Genomic DNA, 19,887 nt, shown 5'->3' on the forward strand with positions numbered 1-19,887 from the left:
ACAACTGCCAGCTCTTAATTCATAAGATATCAATCACAAACGAAAACTAGCTCAAACAAAAAGATAATTTTTGCGAAATTTCTGTTATTACACGTTTTAGCTGCATTACTTTTAATTATTATAGTAAAACTATTTACTGACACTTCAATATGGTAATTGGCGAGCTAATTGTAAATAGTTTAAATACATTTTCTATTCGATTAATAATATTAGATTTTTATTTCATTATGCTATTCGTTTTTGTACATACTCTGTTTATCTTACTATAATTTCTGTGTGTGCAATAAAGAATTATCTTTCTAAATAGATTCTTGGATAGACAAGAATCTATCTTAGATTAGATTAATAATAATTAATAATTACCTGAGCACACTCCTCCCAGTCCGGTGCGAATCGATCCTTCTTCTCAATAACATAACCCGTGATGGGAGCACCACCATCACTATCTGGTCTGGTCCATTCCAACTCAACGAAGTCCTTGTCAAAGTCCTTAATACGTGGTGTTCCAGGTTTGCCTGCCACGTCGAAGGGATTCTTAGCTTCCGTAGCGTGGGGTGTTGTGAGCGGTTCGGATTTGCCTTGCCTGGTGGGAAGACAATTAAATCATAACAGACAATAAAAAAAATTTTTGTCTGTCTGTCTGTCTGTCTGTCTGTATGTGAAGGCATCACGTGAAAACTAGCGGTTCAATTTCGATGAAACTTGGTATAATTATACCTTATTATCCTGGGCGTAAAATAGGATACTTTTTATCCTGGAAAAATACGTAGAAAAAAATTAATCTTCATTTTTCAGTTTTATCCATAGACGTTGTTCCGTAGAACCGCGAACACACGTTGCGTATTATTATAGGCCTAGCCGTATTTGGGAATTGGGTCCAATAGATATTTATAAGATGTTATTGTCAGAGGTAGTCAAAATGGAGAAATAAACCATCCACGCGAAGACCGACATCCGCGCGGACGGAGTCGCGGGCGGAAGCTAGTATGAATATAAAAATGACAAAAAAAAAATGTTATATGTAATTAAATTATTATATTTATTTATCTATACTAATATTATAAAGAGGAACGGTTTGTATGTATGTATGTATGGTTTTCACGCATAAACTACTGAACCGATTATAATGAAATTTAGCACACATATAGAGGGTAACTTGGATTAGATTAAATAAAACCTTATAACGAAATTAAAAAAGAAGTAATTTTAAAATTACATATATATTTCTGAATTTACTTGATATTACTTGAAAACTATTTATAAATACCTCAAGATCCCTAACTAACATTATAGCATACTAGTGGTCCGCCCCGGCTCCGCCCGTGGTACATTATTCGCAATAAAAGGTAGCCTATGTCCTTTCTCCGGGTATCAAAATATCCCCATACCAAATTTCATGCAAATTGGTTCAGTAGTTTAGGCGTGATTGAGTAACAGACAGACAGACAGACAGAGTTACTTTCGCATTTATAATATTAGTATGGATTATTCAAAAAAAATCCTTATAAATTTCCAATCCACCCACCTATTAACAGCACGAACTCTAAACTTGTACTTGTGCCCAGGCTGGAGACCATCCACCGCTAAGCTGGTGACAGGACCATCAGTCTCCCCAGCGGTGACCCATCTTCCAGTGGCTTCGTCCATACGTTCGACCACGTATTTGTCAATTGGCTGACCACCATCGTCGGAAGGTGGGTTCCAGGATAGTTTAGCCCCGTTTGCGTGGACGTCTGATACCTGAAAAATGTGTTAAATATTATATTTTGTTGAGTTTTGTGTGTGCAGATATGGATGGTAGAAAAAAAGATCGTTTTTTGTTAATATCGATATGCAGATTGGCAAAGCAAATGATGAAAAAGAAGAAAAATGTAGTGTGTCATAATGAATTGAATGCGTCTTGATAAATATAGAAATTGATATCTCTAATAGAAAAAAAATGCAGAAAAAGGGTTGCAAAACAGGAATAGAAAATGTAGCTGCTATTAGCTACATCGAAGATTTTCAGAATTCATTTATTGATCCCATTTTGCAACCAATATTTTTTTTTATTTGATCACAAGGATAACAAATAATTCCTACTTATTTTAGCCAATCTATGATAACAAGCAGTATCTAATAAACCACTGCTTAAATTTTAACACACTGCTCAGGCATTTGACCGCCATCTCACCTGATGGTAGGTGAAGATGCAGTCTTTCAGGTTAGCATGCTTGATCAGTAAGCCTATTCACTTTGGCCTTGAATAGATCCAAATTGTATCTATCGGGAAACACGGATGGCGGTAGGGAGTTCCACATCTTCGCGGTTTTTATTAAAAAACTGTTTTCGAAGTGCTTGGTGCGCACATGGGGTATCTCGACCACGAAGGGACAATATTATTGCAAAATATAATCAAATTCTTACCTTAAGCGGACCTCCCGGCGGGCTAGGAACATCCAGCACAATAACCTCCACCTCAGCAACATCCTTGCCGTTGCTGTTCTCAGCAGTTATGGTATACCGACCACTATCAGATCGTCTTGCTGACTTGCAAGTGATCTTAGTGTTGTAATCTGAGTGCTGTACTTTGACGTCACCGCCAGATTTGACTTCCTTTTTGCCGAGGAACCATTTTGTTTCGGGCATCGGTTCTCCGGATACCTAAATTGAATTATTGGTTATTAAATTTGATATTTTTTGTGTTTGTGGCATTCAAATCTTTTAAACATTTTTATCGGTTAGTTACCGTTATAAATACGTTATTTTTAACGTTATCAATTTTTTAAGAAACTATATTCATATTATTTGGCACGCTCTGGAGCTTCCTTCTTTCCTCCTTCTAGAGCTTCCTAGTAACTGATTACAATTTTGACTTATCAAATCATTTATTGATAGGAATAATAACCAAATCTTAGTTGCAGTTCTGCAATGCTAAATTGCAATACTATTTACTTTTATTTATAATTAAATTGCAGTACTAATTGCATACAATTATTTCTGAAACTCATCTATTTAAAACGATAAATTATAAGTTTATAGTTTTTCTTACGTTGCATACATCTAAATATTACATAATAACTAATAAGTCTTATTACAAAACTTATAATCCACAACTACCACTATATAAGCACTTATATTCTACACCATCTAAAACCCTCACCTTAACATCAAACGCGAACTTCTGTCCGACCTTGATCTTGACATCAATAAGGTTGGTCCTATCAATCTTGGGCGCCATGTTGCGTGGCTTGGCGACGATTGGATGCGTGCTGTCACTGGGTTCTCCAGGACCGGCCTTGTTCACTGCGCGTACGCTGTAATTGTAAATTAAAATAAATAATTGGAATATACAATTTTAAATGTTCATAAAAATGATTTATGTTAACGAGTAAAAGAAAAGATTGCTTAATTTCAGCGATTTTGCTATAGGAAAGTAAAAAAATACGTGTGAAATAAAAATTAGTGAATAGTTTTATATGTTTTGTTCACTTAAGTTTTTAAAAGTTAATCAAGCCGTATATATCACTAAATAAAGTATCAAAACATCGGTTTTAATAAATCCGGTTCGAAGGACCATTAGCAATAATAACTTTCTTATGTATAATGTATATGTATATATATAATATAATAAAACACATAAGAGTACAAATTGACATAATCAAAATCTTTCTGCATCATTCCTTCACTAGTTTACAAAATATATATTTAAAAAAAAATTTTTTTTCATATTTTTCCTTGTCAATTTACAAACAAAGTTAATACATTTAACAGCTAAAATCCGTCAAAAATTATTTAACTGTAACTCTCAACTCACCGGAACTCATAAGTCTGTCCTTCAATCAGATCCGGCACGGTACAGGTGGTCTTATCAGCTGGTACTTCCAGGGCCTTCTCCCAGTTGCCGAACTTATCCTTCTTCTCCACAATGTACCCTTCGATGGGCGCTCCGCCATCTTCCCGGGGCGGGGACCACTTGAGGTCCACGTGGTCCTTGTCCCAGTCTGTGACTGAGGGCGTGCCCGGGGCACCTGGAAGAAGTAATAGTATCTTCTAGTGTTTGATTTTACGCGAGTATTATACATTTAGAAAATGAAACATTTAAACGTATTTTAAACACGATTTATTTATTATATTATTTTCCCGACGTTTCGCACACTTTGCAGCGAGTGTGGTCACGAAGAGACACATTCGTTTAATTTCTAAATGGAAGAAGTAATGTTGGGTAAATGATTGGTAGTGGAAAATAATTTTATAAACAATTAGTTTCACAATCCCGTAGAACAATGTCAAAAATGTCCCGACAAAGTTGTAAAAAACATACAATGAAATTAGCACCCTATCTCGTAGTATTAAGGTATAAAGTTTATTGTATCGCTCATAACAAAACTCTGCCCATTAATTACATACTTAGGCAGTGTTTTTTTTTTTCAGAAAAAAAATAACCGGGATTATAAATAAATGTTACGTTAAGCTTTATTTCTTGACATAAATTTAAATTCATAAAATATTTTACATTTAAAAAATAAATATGTTAAATCTTTTTATTACAATATTACTCAATATTATTTAGATACGACATTATTTTTAAATTTGCTGCTATTCAAATGGTTCAGATAAGAAAGAAAACAAATATTTACCAGGCTCATCGAACGGATTCTTAGCAACAATGCTAGTCTCCGACACGAGAGGTTCGGATTCGCCCTCCGAGTTGACAGCGGACACTCTGAACTTGTACTCCTTGCCCGGGGTGAGACCGGTGACGTCACATTCTAAAATGAATATAATAATTAAAAACATTGCAGGTACAAATAAAAAAAAATAGATGTAGACTAAATTCGTACACGCAAGATAAATATCAATGTAAAATAGAAATATTTTAACTTTTACTTTGCTTTATCACTATTATGCTTCTTTCTTACTATAGAACTACATTGTTTCCGATCTACTATGCTACATAACTAATTTACTTCTTGTTTTAGAACTATGGTTGCCTGGCAGAGATCACTGCTTAGTGATAAGGCCGCCAATTGTATTACATCTTTCTGGTACCATACTGTTTATTTTTATTGTTTCTTGTTATGTCATGATTATAAATAAAATTGGTATATTTTACTTCTAAACTACTTAACTTCCAAACCACTAATTTTCAAACTACTTCCTTCCTAACTATTTTCTCTTACTTTTAAACATTAAAACTACTCACTGGGCTCATCAGATCTAGCGCAAGGCACCCAGACACCGGTCTCAGTGTCCAGTTTATCGATCTGGTAGTATTCAATGGGCGCACCGCCATCGTCCTTGGGACGCTTCCACTTGAGTGTAGCGCCATCTTTGTGGACGTCTGATATCTGAAAATAAATTAAAAAATAAATTGCAGTTAGGTTTTTTTAAGCTATTGCATAGCTTCTATCGCGAGCCATGAGCGCGGGGACCGAATCGAGAAATTCCGTAACGAAAAAACCTCACGCCCCCCACTCCGACGGGCGGAGGTGTGGCTTGAAGGCATAGCATGCAATAGCTTTACCGCGGCAGTCCCCGAGTGCCACACGTCTTTTTTATATCTCTCTTTCTTTCTCTCTCTCTCCCTCTTGTTGTATCAGTGATTGTCATAGAAGATTTTTTATTCAATATTTAGAACTGATATACGCAACTCCATCTCTTTTTAAAAGGATTATTTTGCAGCCTTACTTATAAATATAGATTACGTGGTAATGCTAGAAACAATCTGAGCAACTAGATTAGTTTTTATTATTTTTATAATTACCACAAAACAATTTAAACACAGTCTAACTTGAAACCAGGGATCTGTCACTTTAATAGTTGTCTATGTGAAATACGACAAAACCAGATTAAAGAGAACCCGCGCTTAAAGTTAAACCCTGTCTAAAGTTTTTTGTGGAAAAGCGGAACCAGTCCTAATACGGGCAAAAAAAATATAATTATTCGTATAACCCACCTGTAGTGGTCCCTCAGGGCTGGCGGGTTTATCCGTGACCAGAACGTTGATGGTGACCGTGTCCTTGCCGCTCGAGTTGACCGCGCTGACCGTGTACTCGCCCGTGTCGTCTCTTCGTACTGGCCGGACCACTAGCTTGGTCGAGTAGTCGGGCGAGTCGATGGTGACCGCTTTGGATGGACGCAGTGGCATGTTTTGGTATCTGTGTGTGATGTATGTGTTATTAATAAAAATTGTATTGTAAATTTTGATAAATTTGTTGAAGTTTTTGCTGCTAAATGGCAATATTTTATATGAAACAGTTTCAGATATTTATTTTATTATAGTATCTAAGGATAACGATTTTCAGCAGAAAGTTATATTTTGCCTGCATATTTAAAACAGGACAGAATATCTGTCACCAGATTGTACAGCAGAATAACAGACAGTTCTACAAATACATAAACTCCCAGCTCGCTGCTGTCAATAATCAATCAAACTGTCTCAATAATCAAGGCTCATCGAGTAGAACTTCAGTAGAATTCGATTTGTAGAACTGTCTCAATCGAGGCTCAATAATCAATCAACATCATATTTAATTTTATTGTATAATGTAATGATTTTGACTTGCTTCCAGTGTAGCTACATATTATAAAGATGAAGAGTTTGTTAGTTTGTTTAAACGCGCTAATCTCAGGAACTACTGGTCCGATTTGAAAAATTATTTCGGTGTTAGATAGGCCATTTATCGAGGAAGGCTAAGGCTATATAATATCATCTCGCTAAGACCAACAGGAGCGGAGCACTGCGGGTAAAACCGCGGAGCACAGCTAGTACTTAATAAATGATATTTTTTTCTATTTTTCCTTAATTTCTTGAATTATTTCATTCATTTACATACCTCCATTCAACAGCTGGAGCCGGTTCACCACTAACAGCAGCTTCCAGCTTCAGCGTGGAGCCGGCAGATAACGTCACATCCCGGAGATAACGCCTGTCAATCTTTGGCGCCAGGAACCGTGGTTTGGCGACGAACGTCTTGCTCGCGTCAGAGGGCTTACTCTGACCGGCTTTGTTGATCGCGATCACGCGGAATTGGTATTCGTTGCCTTCGATTAGTCTGTGGAAATGATAAATGCATTATTGGCTTTATGTAATTTGTAGGAAAGTTGTACACAAAAAGAAACGTTAACTCTGTGAATGCGTTTTAAAAGTATCACTTAGAACCAAATCTATCAACAGTCTGATAGATTATATAATGAGTGTAATCTTTACATAACACCAGTATAAAAAATAAAAAAAACATTCAATTTATTTTTGATTTTAGATAAAAACGTCACGGGGGCGACTATTTTGGTATCATTGAATCTTGGCAAAGAAGTTTCGCTTCTGACACGTGTGATTGGCAACACGCTTTTTTTCCCATTATCTTCCAAATCCCCCAAATCCTACCCTACCTACCCCACGACGTATATTATCCTGCCAATCCAAACGTACCCGTTAACAGTAGCGCTAGGGGTAGGCGTGTGCGTTTCCACCGCCTTCTCCCACAGCGGGCTGTACTTGTCCTTCATCTCGACAATGTATCCGATGACCGGAGACCCGCCGTCCGACAGCGGAGCCTCCCACTTGAGGTCCACGTGGTTGGCCGACCAGTCGTCTGGTACCGGGCTCGATGGGGCGTCTGGTACCGCTGTGGGGAGAAAACAGGTCAATTTTGAATTGAAAATCATAACAAATCGTCTAAAGTGATCAAGAATGCATTGGAAATAACATACTGATTACTGTGATTATAAAGAGATAGTAGGTATAAGTGAAAATGACACTATTTATATATCACTAGCTTCCTCCCATGACTTTGTACGTACATCCCCGTTTTTCCCAGTTCCCGCAAGAATTTCGGGAAATCCTTTCTTAGGGGACGCCTACGATATGACATCTACCTGCATGGCAAATTTCAGCCCGATACGTCCAGTGGTTTGGGCTGTGCGTTGATATATCACTATATCAGTCACCTTTGAGTTTTATATATATAGATATCGGAAGCAAATAGAAATTATAGGATAGTTAGTCCAATATAAAAAAAGTCATAACGAAGTTAAAGATTAGGATATTTAAAATCACCTTCGAATGTATGTATTAATTAGAGAAATGATGTTATAAATTCATAATGTTTACATTATTGTAATGAATAATAAGTATTGTAACATTCATTAATATATTGAAACCGATAAGTCAACCAATTACATATTATGATTTCAACAAACAAGGCACATTAGTTTGACATTTACACTTTTTGAACATAACTAACAAATCAACGTTCAAAACAGCAATATTACTATTAAGTTATTAACTTATTCATTAAGTTAAACTTACTGAACGGATCCTTAGCGACAATGGGTCCGAAGGTCTCGAGTGGCTCAGACTCGCCCTCCTTGTTGATCGCCTTCACGCGGAACTTGTACTCGTGGCCGGGGATCAGACCGTCAACCTAGGAAGTTATTTATTTTAACAGGGATTTTGAAGAAATAATTGTTATTTGCTTGTTTAAAACAATGTTTAGGACACATATTGAATGTTACTAAAACACTCAGCTTTATTTTCCAATTTTTATTGCTGATAATCAATAGTTCATAATACATAGATATATTGTCCTCGAAGGACCAATTAGTTGTACTTATAACTTCAACATTGATTTTATAACATTGACAAAATGAACAAGACTCTCATCTAAGAAAACTTTGAACAACAATGTTATTAATCAAAACTCAAGGAAAAGGAAACCAAAGAGGAGACAATTAAATATGGTTCAACAATAATTATGACCCGCATATTTTGATGATGAAAATACATAGAGTGTATATGTGCTAAGGTAAATCAATCAAGGGCCGTGTCTTCTTATTTCCAGACAGTCTACATCGTGAATTTAACTGACTGGCCAATTTATATTATGATCGCAATAACCAGCCCTCATCATCATCATAACAATCAGCCTATATTTGTCCACTGCTGGACCTGACCAGCCCCATTTATGGATAATTTAAGGAAGCAAATGAATTTAAATTCTGTTTATACAAAATAGAGTAGCTTTTAAGAATAACAATCAAGTTTCTTGCCAATTCTTCATCAGCATTCCGAATCTGTCAATTTAAAAGAATCTCGTACAACTTTACATGATTTTCTTGGTCTAAAACCCTCACCTCCATCTCAGGCACGTTCCCGATAGTCTTGCCCACGGGCAGCCAAGCTCCAGTCTCCGTGTCGTACTTCTCCACGAGGTACGCGTCGATGGGCTCGCCGCCGTCGTCCTTGGGCCGCTTCCACTTCAGTGTGCAACCTTCCTTGTGGATGTCCGATACTTCGAGCGGTCCTTCCGGCTTGTCGGGCTTGCCTGGAAGAGATTTTGTGTATTGATCTGGTACTGTAACTTTTGTTTGATGGTGAATAAATTGATTACTGGTAATAAAGAGTATTTACTATTTATTATCTACTAGCTTTCCACCCCACCAGGTTATTGAGCTATGACGGATTTTGATATGAAAATTTTCTGCCTTTTTACCAAAAACAATTAATTATGAAAAAACTACTACACTGTTAACATTCAATCGATATTTTTTTGAAAGCCGAAGAATGAGCGATCAGTTTAAAAAAAAAAACTTGCCCAAAACTTGCATCACCTCAAAAAGAAAAGGGTCATAGCTCAATAACCATCCATTTTTGACCCCTGGTTAGCGGGACTTAATTTGTTGCAAATGACCTCTAGTATAAGCCCTTTGAAGGATCACGTCGAATTACCAGTCACCCTGTATAATATTAGTATGGATATAGTTGGAAAGTGTAAAAGATAGGACAGTACATTGAAAAATTTATTAATATCGATGTTATATCAAGAATTATATATATATTATTCAATGCATATAACATTTTTTACATTATCTATGATTATTATATTATATGCTATGGATAAAAAGCGCAGCTTTCCGACATCATTCAACATTGATAAATAGGTATCCTATCTCCTTCATTTCAAACAATAATGCCCTCTCTCTCTTTCACTTTCAAACAATTTGTCTTAAGAAAAAAATTAAGTGTCAGTTTAGAAATTAAAGACTTTTTAACGTTAACGTTACGTTAGACCCGTGACCGTGAGACCCGGGTCTCCCCGTGACCACGCTCGCTGTAAAGTGTTCGAAACGTCGGGAAAATAATATAATGATTAAATCGCGTTTAAAATCCGTTAAAAAGTCTTTAATTTCTAAATGTATAATACTCGCGTAAAATCAAACCCTAGAAAATACTAAGTGTCAGTTTCAAAAATGCCTTATACGTATGTAAATAAGGTTCATCTTCCACTGCAACTTACCAACAACAGTGATCTCAACTTCAGCAGTGTCTTGACCATACTTGTTGGTGGCTTGGATCTTGTATGTGCCAGAGTCCTTCCTGCGCGGGCTCGAGTGTTGGTACTTGCTCAAGTACGGCACGTTCACCACTGAAAGAAATAACATATAAAAAAGATGTTTCGAAAACATTTACGTTTTGCGGGGTTATTGTTAATAAAAATATGTATTTTGAAAAGATTTTATGGGGTCCTAGAAACAAGCTGATCAATGGATGTAGAGAGGAACGATGATATTAAAAAATAAAAATGTGTGCGTGTACTAGTGTTTATTTTACTATATGCAACTTTACAGAAATACGTCGAATCACGAGTGGTAGGGATAAGAAAAAGATGACGCGTAACGAAAAAATGTTAAACTAAATTTTTTTCCAACCCCGACTAAGAAGTTTCGCTTCAAAAATATTTTTTTTTGGTCTTCCTTTTTCAATCTAACAGGTATATTTCTATGATACCACAACATTTATAGTAATACAATTCATAATACGTTGTATGTGTTGTAAAGGACTTAAACATGGCAATGAAAAGACTTTCTTTATTTTCGTAATATATTTGTCCATATCGTATTCTGGGGAGATGTACTGCAGATTTTTTTTTACCTTCACATCCTGTAACCACTAAAATATAAAGATAATTATCAAAATAATACATACACTTCAACCCGTTGCCACTAGTGACCATCTTGCCATTGAGCGACCAGGCCACATCCGGTGGGGGTTCACCAGACACTTTGACGTCGAGAGATATCGGCTCGCCTTCACGCACTTTGATAGCGCGGAGGCTGCGACGGTCGATCTTTGGTGCCACTGAAATTAAGAAATAAAGTCACATTAAAGTGAAGATTCATTAAAAAGAGTGTGTGTGCCGAGCACACGTGTCAGAAGTGAAACTTCTTTGGCGAGAATCAAAGATATCAAAATCACTACACAACATCCCTACTCCATGACATGACAAGTTTAAAAAAAAGGAAGAAAGGTCGTGTTATTTTCCAATTCAATTTATAGTAAGGCGATTGGTACACTACCTGCAAAAGGCAGTGTAGCGCGTGAATTTTAACATTTTTGTAAGTATCTGCGTTTGTAATAGAAAACAAGCACCATCCGACCGTGTGCAAATCACCTTAACGTATTTCATGAACATCGGTTCAGCAGTTTTTACGTGAAATAGTAACAAACAAACATACAAAGAAAAGAAACATACAAACTTTCGCATTTATAATATTATTAGTAGGATATTCTGTCTAGATTCTAGTTTAAATCTGTAAGCTTTAAATTTAAATAGACAATTATGTTTATATTATGTTTATAAACACTTACATCTCCTAGGCTTGCAAGTGACAGACTTGCTAGCGTCACTCGGCTCCCCGGGCCCGGCTTCGTTCACGGCTCTGACGCGGAACTCGTATTCAGTACCTTCGTCGAGATTGCCCACTGTGGCTTTTTCGTTGTCATTTGGACCGACCTATTGGAATAAAAAATATAAAAATCTTTATTGGTGTTAAAAATAACACAATACACTAATATCTGACGTGACGTGTTGTGTTGTGACGTACTGTGTTGTTACGTGACGTCTTGTGGGGTCAATTGTGTCACGCGAGGTGTTGTGTCGTGAAGGGTGACGTGTCATGTCATGTGGTGGCATTATGTGACGTTTCGTTTCATTATGTGATGTCCTATGGTTAGAGTATCTTTCTCTTTCATTTTCTTGTGTGTCTTTATGTGGACGTTAAATTAAGTGTTTAAAACAGCCATGACACAAAAACTGTAAGTAGTTATAGCATTTACAAGAAAATTATCATTTTGTAAGTTTATTGTTATGTCATGTCCTGACGTGACGTTTTGTGTATTGTGTCGTGTCGTGATGTGACGTGATCGGTTGTATTGTGACGTGTTTTTACGTAACGGGTTGTGTTGTGTCGTTTTGTTTTATAAATATTGTGCCTGTTGTAATATTTTATAATTTATTTTTTATTGTGTACTAACCTCACAGGCCTTCACCCACTTGGGCGATCCGACCTCCCTCTTCTCAATGATGTATCCAGTGATGGGCGCGCCGCCATCTTTGATCGGCTTCTGCCACTTGAGGTCCACGTGGTCCTTGTCCCAGTCAACCACTTCCGGTGTTCCGGGCTTGCCGGGCTCGTCTGGAAATGAATTTTAAGGTAATTTAACGGAAGGTTTGAAATTTGTTTGATGTTTTATTTTATATTTAGTATGTATTTTATGATTATTTTACGATTTATAGCATTTCAATTACAAACTTTTATAACCTTACATAACTTGTGTAGGGTCGTAGTTCCAATTTTTATCACGCTTGTTTTCACTGATTGACTATTTTTTATTATTACAGAAGATCACAATGTAACACTCATAATTATTATTCAATAAATCCAATTTATATTTATTTTTCCATATATATTTCTATATGCAATTTGGTAGAGAGCTAAATTATAGTCTGTTATAGCCCATATGCTACTTTTTATCAGGTACCTAAGGCATCATTTTCATATCAATACAAAGCAACTCACCGAACGGATTCTTAGCAATAATCGACTGTTCTCCCTCTAGCGGCTCCGAAACACCTTCATTGTTAACCGCAGACACCCTGAACTTGTACTCATGCCCTGGCACTAGGTTTTCCACCTCAGCCTTAGGATCCTTGGTCTTCATGGCTGGGAGCCATCTACCGGTTTCTGTGTCCAGTTTTTCAACTAGGTAATGGTCGATTGGAGCACCACCATCGTCGAGCGGTGCGTTCCATTTCAGCGTGCAACCCTCTTTGTGCACGTCGGATATCTGGGGAGAATAATTGAACATTATTTCAATGAGTTAAGCAAAGTTTTTTGTTGTTTTTACTTTGTTATGAAAGCAAAACATGAATAAGCGAAATCTAATTCGAAACTAATTGCACCATATAACGAGAAATAAAGAATAACTGCCACAAATCGTCATCTTATAAAATAATTGGATAATAATTGTGTATTACACGATCCAGAGGCGGCTCGTGACAAAATTGTATGGGTGTTCACTTGAAATAAAACAACGAAAATACAATAGCGTTAGCAGGATAATTTATTACAAAAAAAATGAGTACCACATTATAAATCCATACTAATATTATAAATGCGAAAGTAACTCTCTGTCTGTTACTCAATCACGCCTAAACTACTGAACCAATTTGCATGACAAGTACATAGGCTACCTTTTTATTGCGAAATATGTACCACGGGCGAAGCCGGGGAGGACCTCCAGTAATATTATAAATGCGGAAGTGTGTTTATTAGTTTTAATGTGACATGGACATGGGTGACTTTTGACAGCGGTGAAACGACTCATGCTAATGCGAATCCGCGGGCAAAGAAAAATACATATATGAATATTGTTTTCAATAAAAATGATGATGATGATATTGTTCATGAAATTAATAATAATTCCATAAAGAAAATTTCTATACCTATTATATTACTTATATTTCTATAAGCCAGGAAAATTTCTATACGTCAGGAAAATTTCCATACGTAAGGAAAATTTCTATACGCCATGAAAATTTCTATACGTGAGGAAAATTTCTATGCGTCGGGAAAATTTCTATACGCCATGAAAATTTCTATACGTGAGGAAAATTTCTATACGACTGGAAAATTTCTATACGTCAGGAAAATTTCTATACGACAGGAAAATTTCTATACGTGAGGAAAATTTCTATACGCCATGAAAATTTCTATACGTGAGGAAAATTTCTATGCGTGAGGAAAATTTCTATACGTGAGGAAAATTTCTATACGCTATGAAAATTTCTATACGCCATGAAAATTTCTATACGTGAGGAAAATTTCTATACGACAGGAAAATTTCTATACGCCATGAAAATTTCTATACGTGAGGAAAATTTCTATACATCAGGAAAATTTCTATACGTGAGGAAAATTTCTATACGACAGGAAAAAACCATAAGTCGAGAAAATTACGATAAGTCGGGAAAATTTCTATACGTCAGGAAAAATTCCATAAGTCGAGAAAATTACGATAAGTCGGGAAAATTTCTATGCGTCGGGAAAATTTCTATACGCCATGAAAATTTCTATACGTAAGGAAAATTTCTATACGACAGGAAAATTTCTATACGCCATGAAAATTTCTATACGTGAAGAAAAATTCTATACGTCAGGAAAAAACCATAAGTCGAGAAAATTACGATAAGTCGGGAAAATTTCTATACGTCAGGAAAAATTTCATAAGTCGGGAAAATTTCTATAAGTCAGGAAAATTTCGATAAGTCAATAAAAAATAATATTATAGATAAATTATGATAAAATACGTATTTAAGGTGATAGAAACGATTCAACTAAATTTTTTTATTTAAACATGGTATGCATAATAAAATAAACCTTATATTTCGTGTTTCTCAGAAATAATTCAGAAGAGAACTTAATACAATGGTTCCGTGAGATGGGAGAGGATACGGAAGATTGCTCTAAACCGTTGTTAGGCGATTGTGAAGGTAATGTTATTATTTATTTTATTAAGTACTAGCTTCCGCCCACGACTTTGTACGTGCGTCCCCGTTTTTCCCCGTTCCCGCAAGAATTTCGCGAAATCCTTTCTAAGGGGACGCCTACGTTATGACATCTACCTGCATGCCAAATTTCAGCCCGATACGTCCAGTGGTTTGGGCTGTGCGTTGATAGATCACTATATCAGTCACCTTTGAGTTTTATATATTATATAGATTTAATTTGATAGATAAATAAAAAATTTTAATCAGAGAAATAATCTTTTGTTTCACGCGCAGGACTGTGGCGAAATTTCTCTTTCACTCTTATTGGATTTCGTATGTAGGCAATGTACTGAATGTTGTTTCATAGGAGCGCAATCGAGAGCGCTCCGTAAGCTCCTTTTCACGCGTTACTTATTAAATGAACAAGAGTGTATGTGATGTATTTTATTTGTAATGTATAAAGGTATTAGAGTTTTTTTACGATAGATTTTAAATAATGAGCAGGTATAACTTTATTATAATTATCGATAAGTCCGGGGTTCGAGACCAGGCGAGCGCACAGGAAATAAATTGATTTTTCAATTTATCTGCGCATGTTGTTACATCACCACTGCTCGAACGGTGAAGGAAAACATGGTGAGGAAACCGACATGTCGAAGAATTAAAAAAAAGTTCGACGACATGTGTCATCCGCCAACACGCACTTGGCCAGCGTGGTGGATTATGGCCTACCCTCATAGGAGGCCCGTGTCCTAGTAGTGGGAACGTATATGAGCTGATGATGATAATTATTATTTATGGGAGTTCACTGCACCAGCGCTCCTGAGGACGAGCCGACTCTGACACGATCGTAATATTATTCTAGTGGATCAATAGAATATTGGTCAAAATTTAAGTTTTCATAAGCTTTTTTAAATTTTCATAAGCAATATTTTACCAATACTATCTATATATTAAACTACCGTCATATCGTAAAATTTTTTTACTCTGTCCAGGTTAAGTTAAACTCCATTTCTTGAAGTTTCTACCAAACATCGTTCATTTTGCTCACCTTCAAAGGCCCCTCAGGTTTAGCGGGCACGTCCAGGACAATAACTTGTATAGTGGCTTCATCCTTGCCGCTGCTGTTCTCAGCCTTCAGCACGTATGTGCCGCTGTGCTTGCGTGACGCGACCACCACGGACAGCTTTGTTCTGTAGTCTTCTGCGTCTACTGTGAGGTCTTCTCGGGTAGACAGACGCTCTTTATTGTGGAACCTGGTTATTTTGGGGGTATTTAGTATTAGTGAAAATGTCAATATGTAGTTAGAAATATATTAAAATACAAGATACAGATTCTCTATTTCATAAAAAGATCTTTATAAGGCAAAGATGATAACTTATTTAATACGTGGACAATGAATCATCTTTCAAATAAATGTAAACAAGTTTGACTATCAGGTATGTATTAAATTCAGTATAATATGTAAGTTTTTTTGCTCATTGCTTTACAAATTGATCTTTTCTTCTGATACATATTTAGTCTTATTGCTTTTAAAAGCATCGTGATGCACATCTCGAGTGAGTAGAACATGAGTTTTTCTGATTATTTTATAAAACTACTTATTGAAGTGAAACTTCTTTATCGGGGTTGGAAAAAAATTTAGTGTAACATTTTTTCGCTACGCGTGACATTATTCCGTTACGCGCCATCTTTTTCTTATCCCTACCACGCGTGATTCGACGTATTTCTGTAAAGTTGCATATAGTAAATTATTTTTTGAAAATAAGGTCATAAAGAAGTTTCACTTCTTACGTGTGTACACTAGTACACGCACACATTTTTTTTTCTTACTATTATTCTTATAATATTTTTAATTAAATACATCTTACCAAGTCTTAGTCGGCGGCGGTTCACCGCTGACCTTGACGTCGAGCCTGATGTTCTGTCCCGCCTTCAGAGTCAGGTCGCGCATGTTTGTGCGGTCGATCTTTGGTGGGGCTGCAAATGATAAAAATAAATAATATCATTTAGATACTCATCATGCTGAACTTTATTGGCTAGACAGAAAAAAATAATTGTTAGTAGTATTTTATCGCACCTATAAGAACATAGACTACCAACTATATCGTAAAGACGTAAAATGCACTACAATAACAAAAATGTTGTATTTGATTGGTCCTTCGAGCCGGATGATAAACTCTAAAAAAATAGAGTAGAAGTTTAAACAAAAGCAAAAGTTAAAACAATTTCTCAACTATAAGTATATTATATTTGATAAAATTAATGGTCCTTCGAGATCGAGACGGATCAAACTTAAACTCAAACATTTATTTATTCAATTAGACTTCTTCTAGAAGCACTTTTGAAACGTCATTACATATTTTTAACGTTTACCAAATAATTAATAATTATGATCAATATAACCTACTTCAAAAAAATAATATAAGAGTATAACTAACCAAATCTATCCTTAGCCAGCAAGTTGTCCGTGGGCGCGGAGGCCTTTCCAGGGCCGGCCTTGTTGATCGCCTTCACGCGGAACTGGTATGTCTTGCCTTCGATCAGATCCGGCACGCGGGCGTCTGTTTTGTTACCGGGCACCTAAAAGTATTGATGTTTCATTAATAAATGAAAAACAAAAAGTTTATATCGGTCAGTATGGGGATGTTCAAAACTATAATATGAAGATCTGATTTTGGAAACTATGTCATAAATTTTAGGTACAAAAAAAAACTGCATTCGACATGAAAAAAAAACTAGCTCTCGTTCAAGTCTCATCCCAATTCAATTAGAATGTTTAGATATCGATTCTGTAGGTCTTAAGCAGCAATATTACAATTCAATTTGATGTCTGACATTATTAAAATACAATGTTTTTCATATCCTAACCGATTTATGTATGTACTAAAGTAACAATATCATTTAGTCACACAATATCGTACGGGGAAAACTACTAGAATTTTGGGGGTAGATACAAATTATGATTTGACCTACATAAACAATAAAAAGGGAGTGCACTAACCTCAACAGCCTTCACCCACTTGCCGGTGTCTCGGTCCTTCTTCTCTACAATGTACCCGGTGATGGGAGCCCCACCATCGTCCGTGGGTTTCTCCCACTTGAGGTCCACGTGGTTGGCGCTCCAGTCCTTGATGTCTGGCTTGCCGGGCGCGTCTGGTTCGCCTGTTAAATACATATAAAATATAGAAAAAATGTTGTGTGGTTTTATGAAGCCACGGTAAAAGTGAAACTTTTTTTCACACTATAGACATTTAACTAAAAATTATCGTATTTGTACGATAATTATCGTACGTATCGTGCGTCACGCGACATGCGCTACACAGACCAAAAAGTTTGAGACGATGTAATAAAAGTTTCACTTTAAAAATATATACAAAGTGTAATAAAACATTAAGTGAAAAAGAAGATAGGACATAACGCTGGCTCTTAAGACACAGAGTTCCTCTAGTTTAAGAGTCAGCGTACATATTTTTGTGAAGTTAATGTTTTTGGCTAATAAAGATTTATTTATATTATTTTATTTATATAGACACTTAACTCTAAGATGTAGATGTAGACGAAGGCAAAATATTTTTTAATAATGTACTGTTTGTAAGCAGTAAATGAGTTACCATAAAATGGGAATGCCGCGATAAGAAACGCGGTAATAACTCTTTTTGAAGTCTATAAGTATATTAATATTAAAGAATATTCAAAGTGTAATGGAACATTAATAAGATATGGACAAAGTGAAACTCGACACGCTAATAAAACGTAAATATCAAGATAATTACTCTTCAGACGTAGATAATGGACTAACGTAAAATTTGAATAATGCAAACCTGATGATTAAAGATCTTGTGAGTAGTAAATATTGTAAAAGTTCCATAGAATTCAGAAATGTGATAGTCACTCTTTTCAAATTTAACACTTTACTAAATTTTATATCCAATATCGTAAAAACCTATTATTAATTATTGTCGTTAGTTACCTCTTTACAATTCCAGAATGCGATAAAACAAAAGAAAAAGACAAAGTGAAAAACCATTTTCCAGTAAACAGCATAATTATACATTAAATTAAATACTTCTGTAAGTTTGTAAAGAATTGAAAAAATTCGATCATGAAGCATGGTTCGAACCAGCATATTGCGCCGTTCTATGGTGACGCTGACGTCATTACTTTTAAGTAGGGATGCGCCGAATACCGAATACATATTCGGTATTCGGCATATTCGGCATCTTTTTCACTATTCGTATTCGGCCGAATTATTCGGTTTAGGTGCCGAATATATTCGGTATGAGTATTTCTACTTTCTTGGCTATAGAACTAAATAAATAACTTCATATTATGAATGATTTATGTCATACTATACACAAGTCAAAGAAATCCTATCAAAAATGTTTGAACCTAAGGTATACAGGGTGTAATCGTTAAGTGTGCACAGGCGATTATTCCGTAACTATAACAGATATCAAAAAACCTTAAACTGATATTGAAAGTACTATACCTAATGAGTAAAATGACAATAATAATTTTTAAAAATAAAACGAGAAATATCCAAAAATGTTACATGAAACGCTCCCATACATTGTCCCATACAATGTTCGAGACGACATCCTCGATTTGGAATACCATTGTATTCCACATCGAGCTCTATTTACAGTCTCTAAATGAACTTTCATTAAAATTTGTGAAATAATTATAGCACAAAATCAAATAACAAAGCAAAACCTTTCATATTAAATGTTTGAAATAGTCATATTTCATACTAAATGTATGGGAGCGTTTCATGTAACATTTTTGGATATTTCTCGTTTTATTTTTAAAAAGTTATTATTGTCATTTTACTCATTAGGTATAGTACTTTCAATATGAGTTAAAAGTTTTTTGATATCTGTAATAGTTATGGAATAATCGCCTGTGCACACTTAACGATTACACCCTGTATAAAATAAAGCGATCATTACATTGAAAAACCAACCTTTAATTTGTAAATTTACATCAACATAATTTAATCATGTTTATTATTAGAACTTAGTCAGTATTTAATATTTATAATACTTTAAATCCTGAAGTCTGAAGACAATGC

At 35.6% G+C, this 19,887-nt stretch overlaps 1 protein-coding gene across 1 annotated transcript in view; it reads right to left on the minus strand.

The window, feature by feature from the left end:
• LOC123703439 (twitchin) overlaps positions 1-19,887 on the minus strand; it is a 122,769-nt gene that overhangs the window by 38,635 nt on the left and 64,247 nt on the right. The window contains exons 81-101 of the mRNA XM_045651433.1: positions 17,818-17,978; positions 17,255-17,396; positions 16,685-16,793; positions 15,865-16,069; positions 12,844-13,111; positions 12,299-12,459; positions 11,633-11,777; positions 10,970-11,122; positions 10,281-10,409; positions 9,118-9,308; positions 8,294-8,408; positions 7,415-7,610; positions 6,819-7,037; positions 5,939-6,140; positions 5,186-5,330; positions 4,620-4,751; positions 3,797-4,010; positions 3,143-3,296; positions 2,407-2,643; positions 1,526-1,740; positions 364-583 (exon numbers count right to left, since the gene is read on the minus strand). Of these exons, the coding sequence (XP_045507389.1) occupies positions 364-583; positions 1,526-1,740; positions 2,407-2,643; positions 3,143-3,296; positions 3,797-4,010; positions 4,620-4,751; positions 5,186-5,330; positions 5,939-6,140; positions 6,819-7,037; positions 7,415-7,610; positions 8,294-8,408; positions 9,118-9,308; positions 10,281-10,409; positions 10,970-11,122; positions 11,633-11,777; positions 12,299-12,459; positions 12,844-13,111; positions 15,865-16,069; positions 16,685-16,793; positions 17,255-17,396; positions 17,818-17,978 (3,713 nt within the window). The remainder of the gene's footprint in view (positions 1-363; positions 584-1,525; positions 1,741-2,406; positions 2,644-3,142; positions 3,297-3,796; positions 4,011-4,619; positions 4,752-5,185; positions 5,331-5,938; positions 6,141-6,818; positions 7,038-7,414; positions 7,611-8,293; positions 8,409-9,117; positions 9,309-10,280; positions 10,410-10,969; positions 11,123-11,632; positions 11,778-12,298; positions 12,460-12,843; positions 13,112-15,864; positions 16,070-16,684; positions 16,794-17,254; positions 17,397-17,817; positions 17,979-19,887) is intronic.

This window comes from Colias croceus, chromosome 26, assembly GCF_905220415.1.
Source record: "Colias croceus chromosome 26, ilColCroc2.1".
Classification (NCBI taxonomy): Eukaryota; Metazoa; Arthropoda; class Insecta; order Lepidoptera; family Pieridae; genus Colias; species Colias croceus.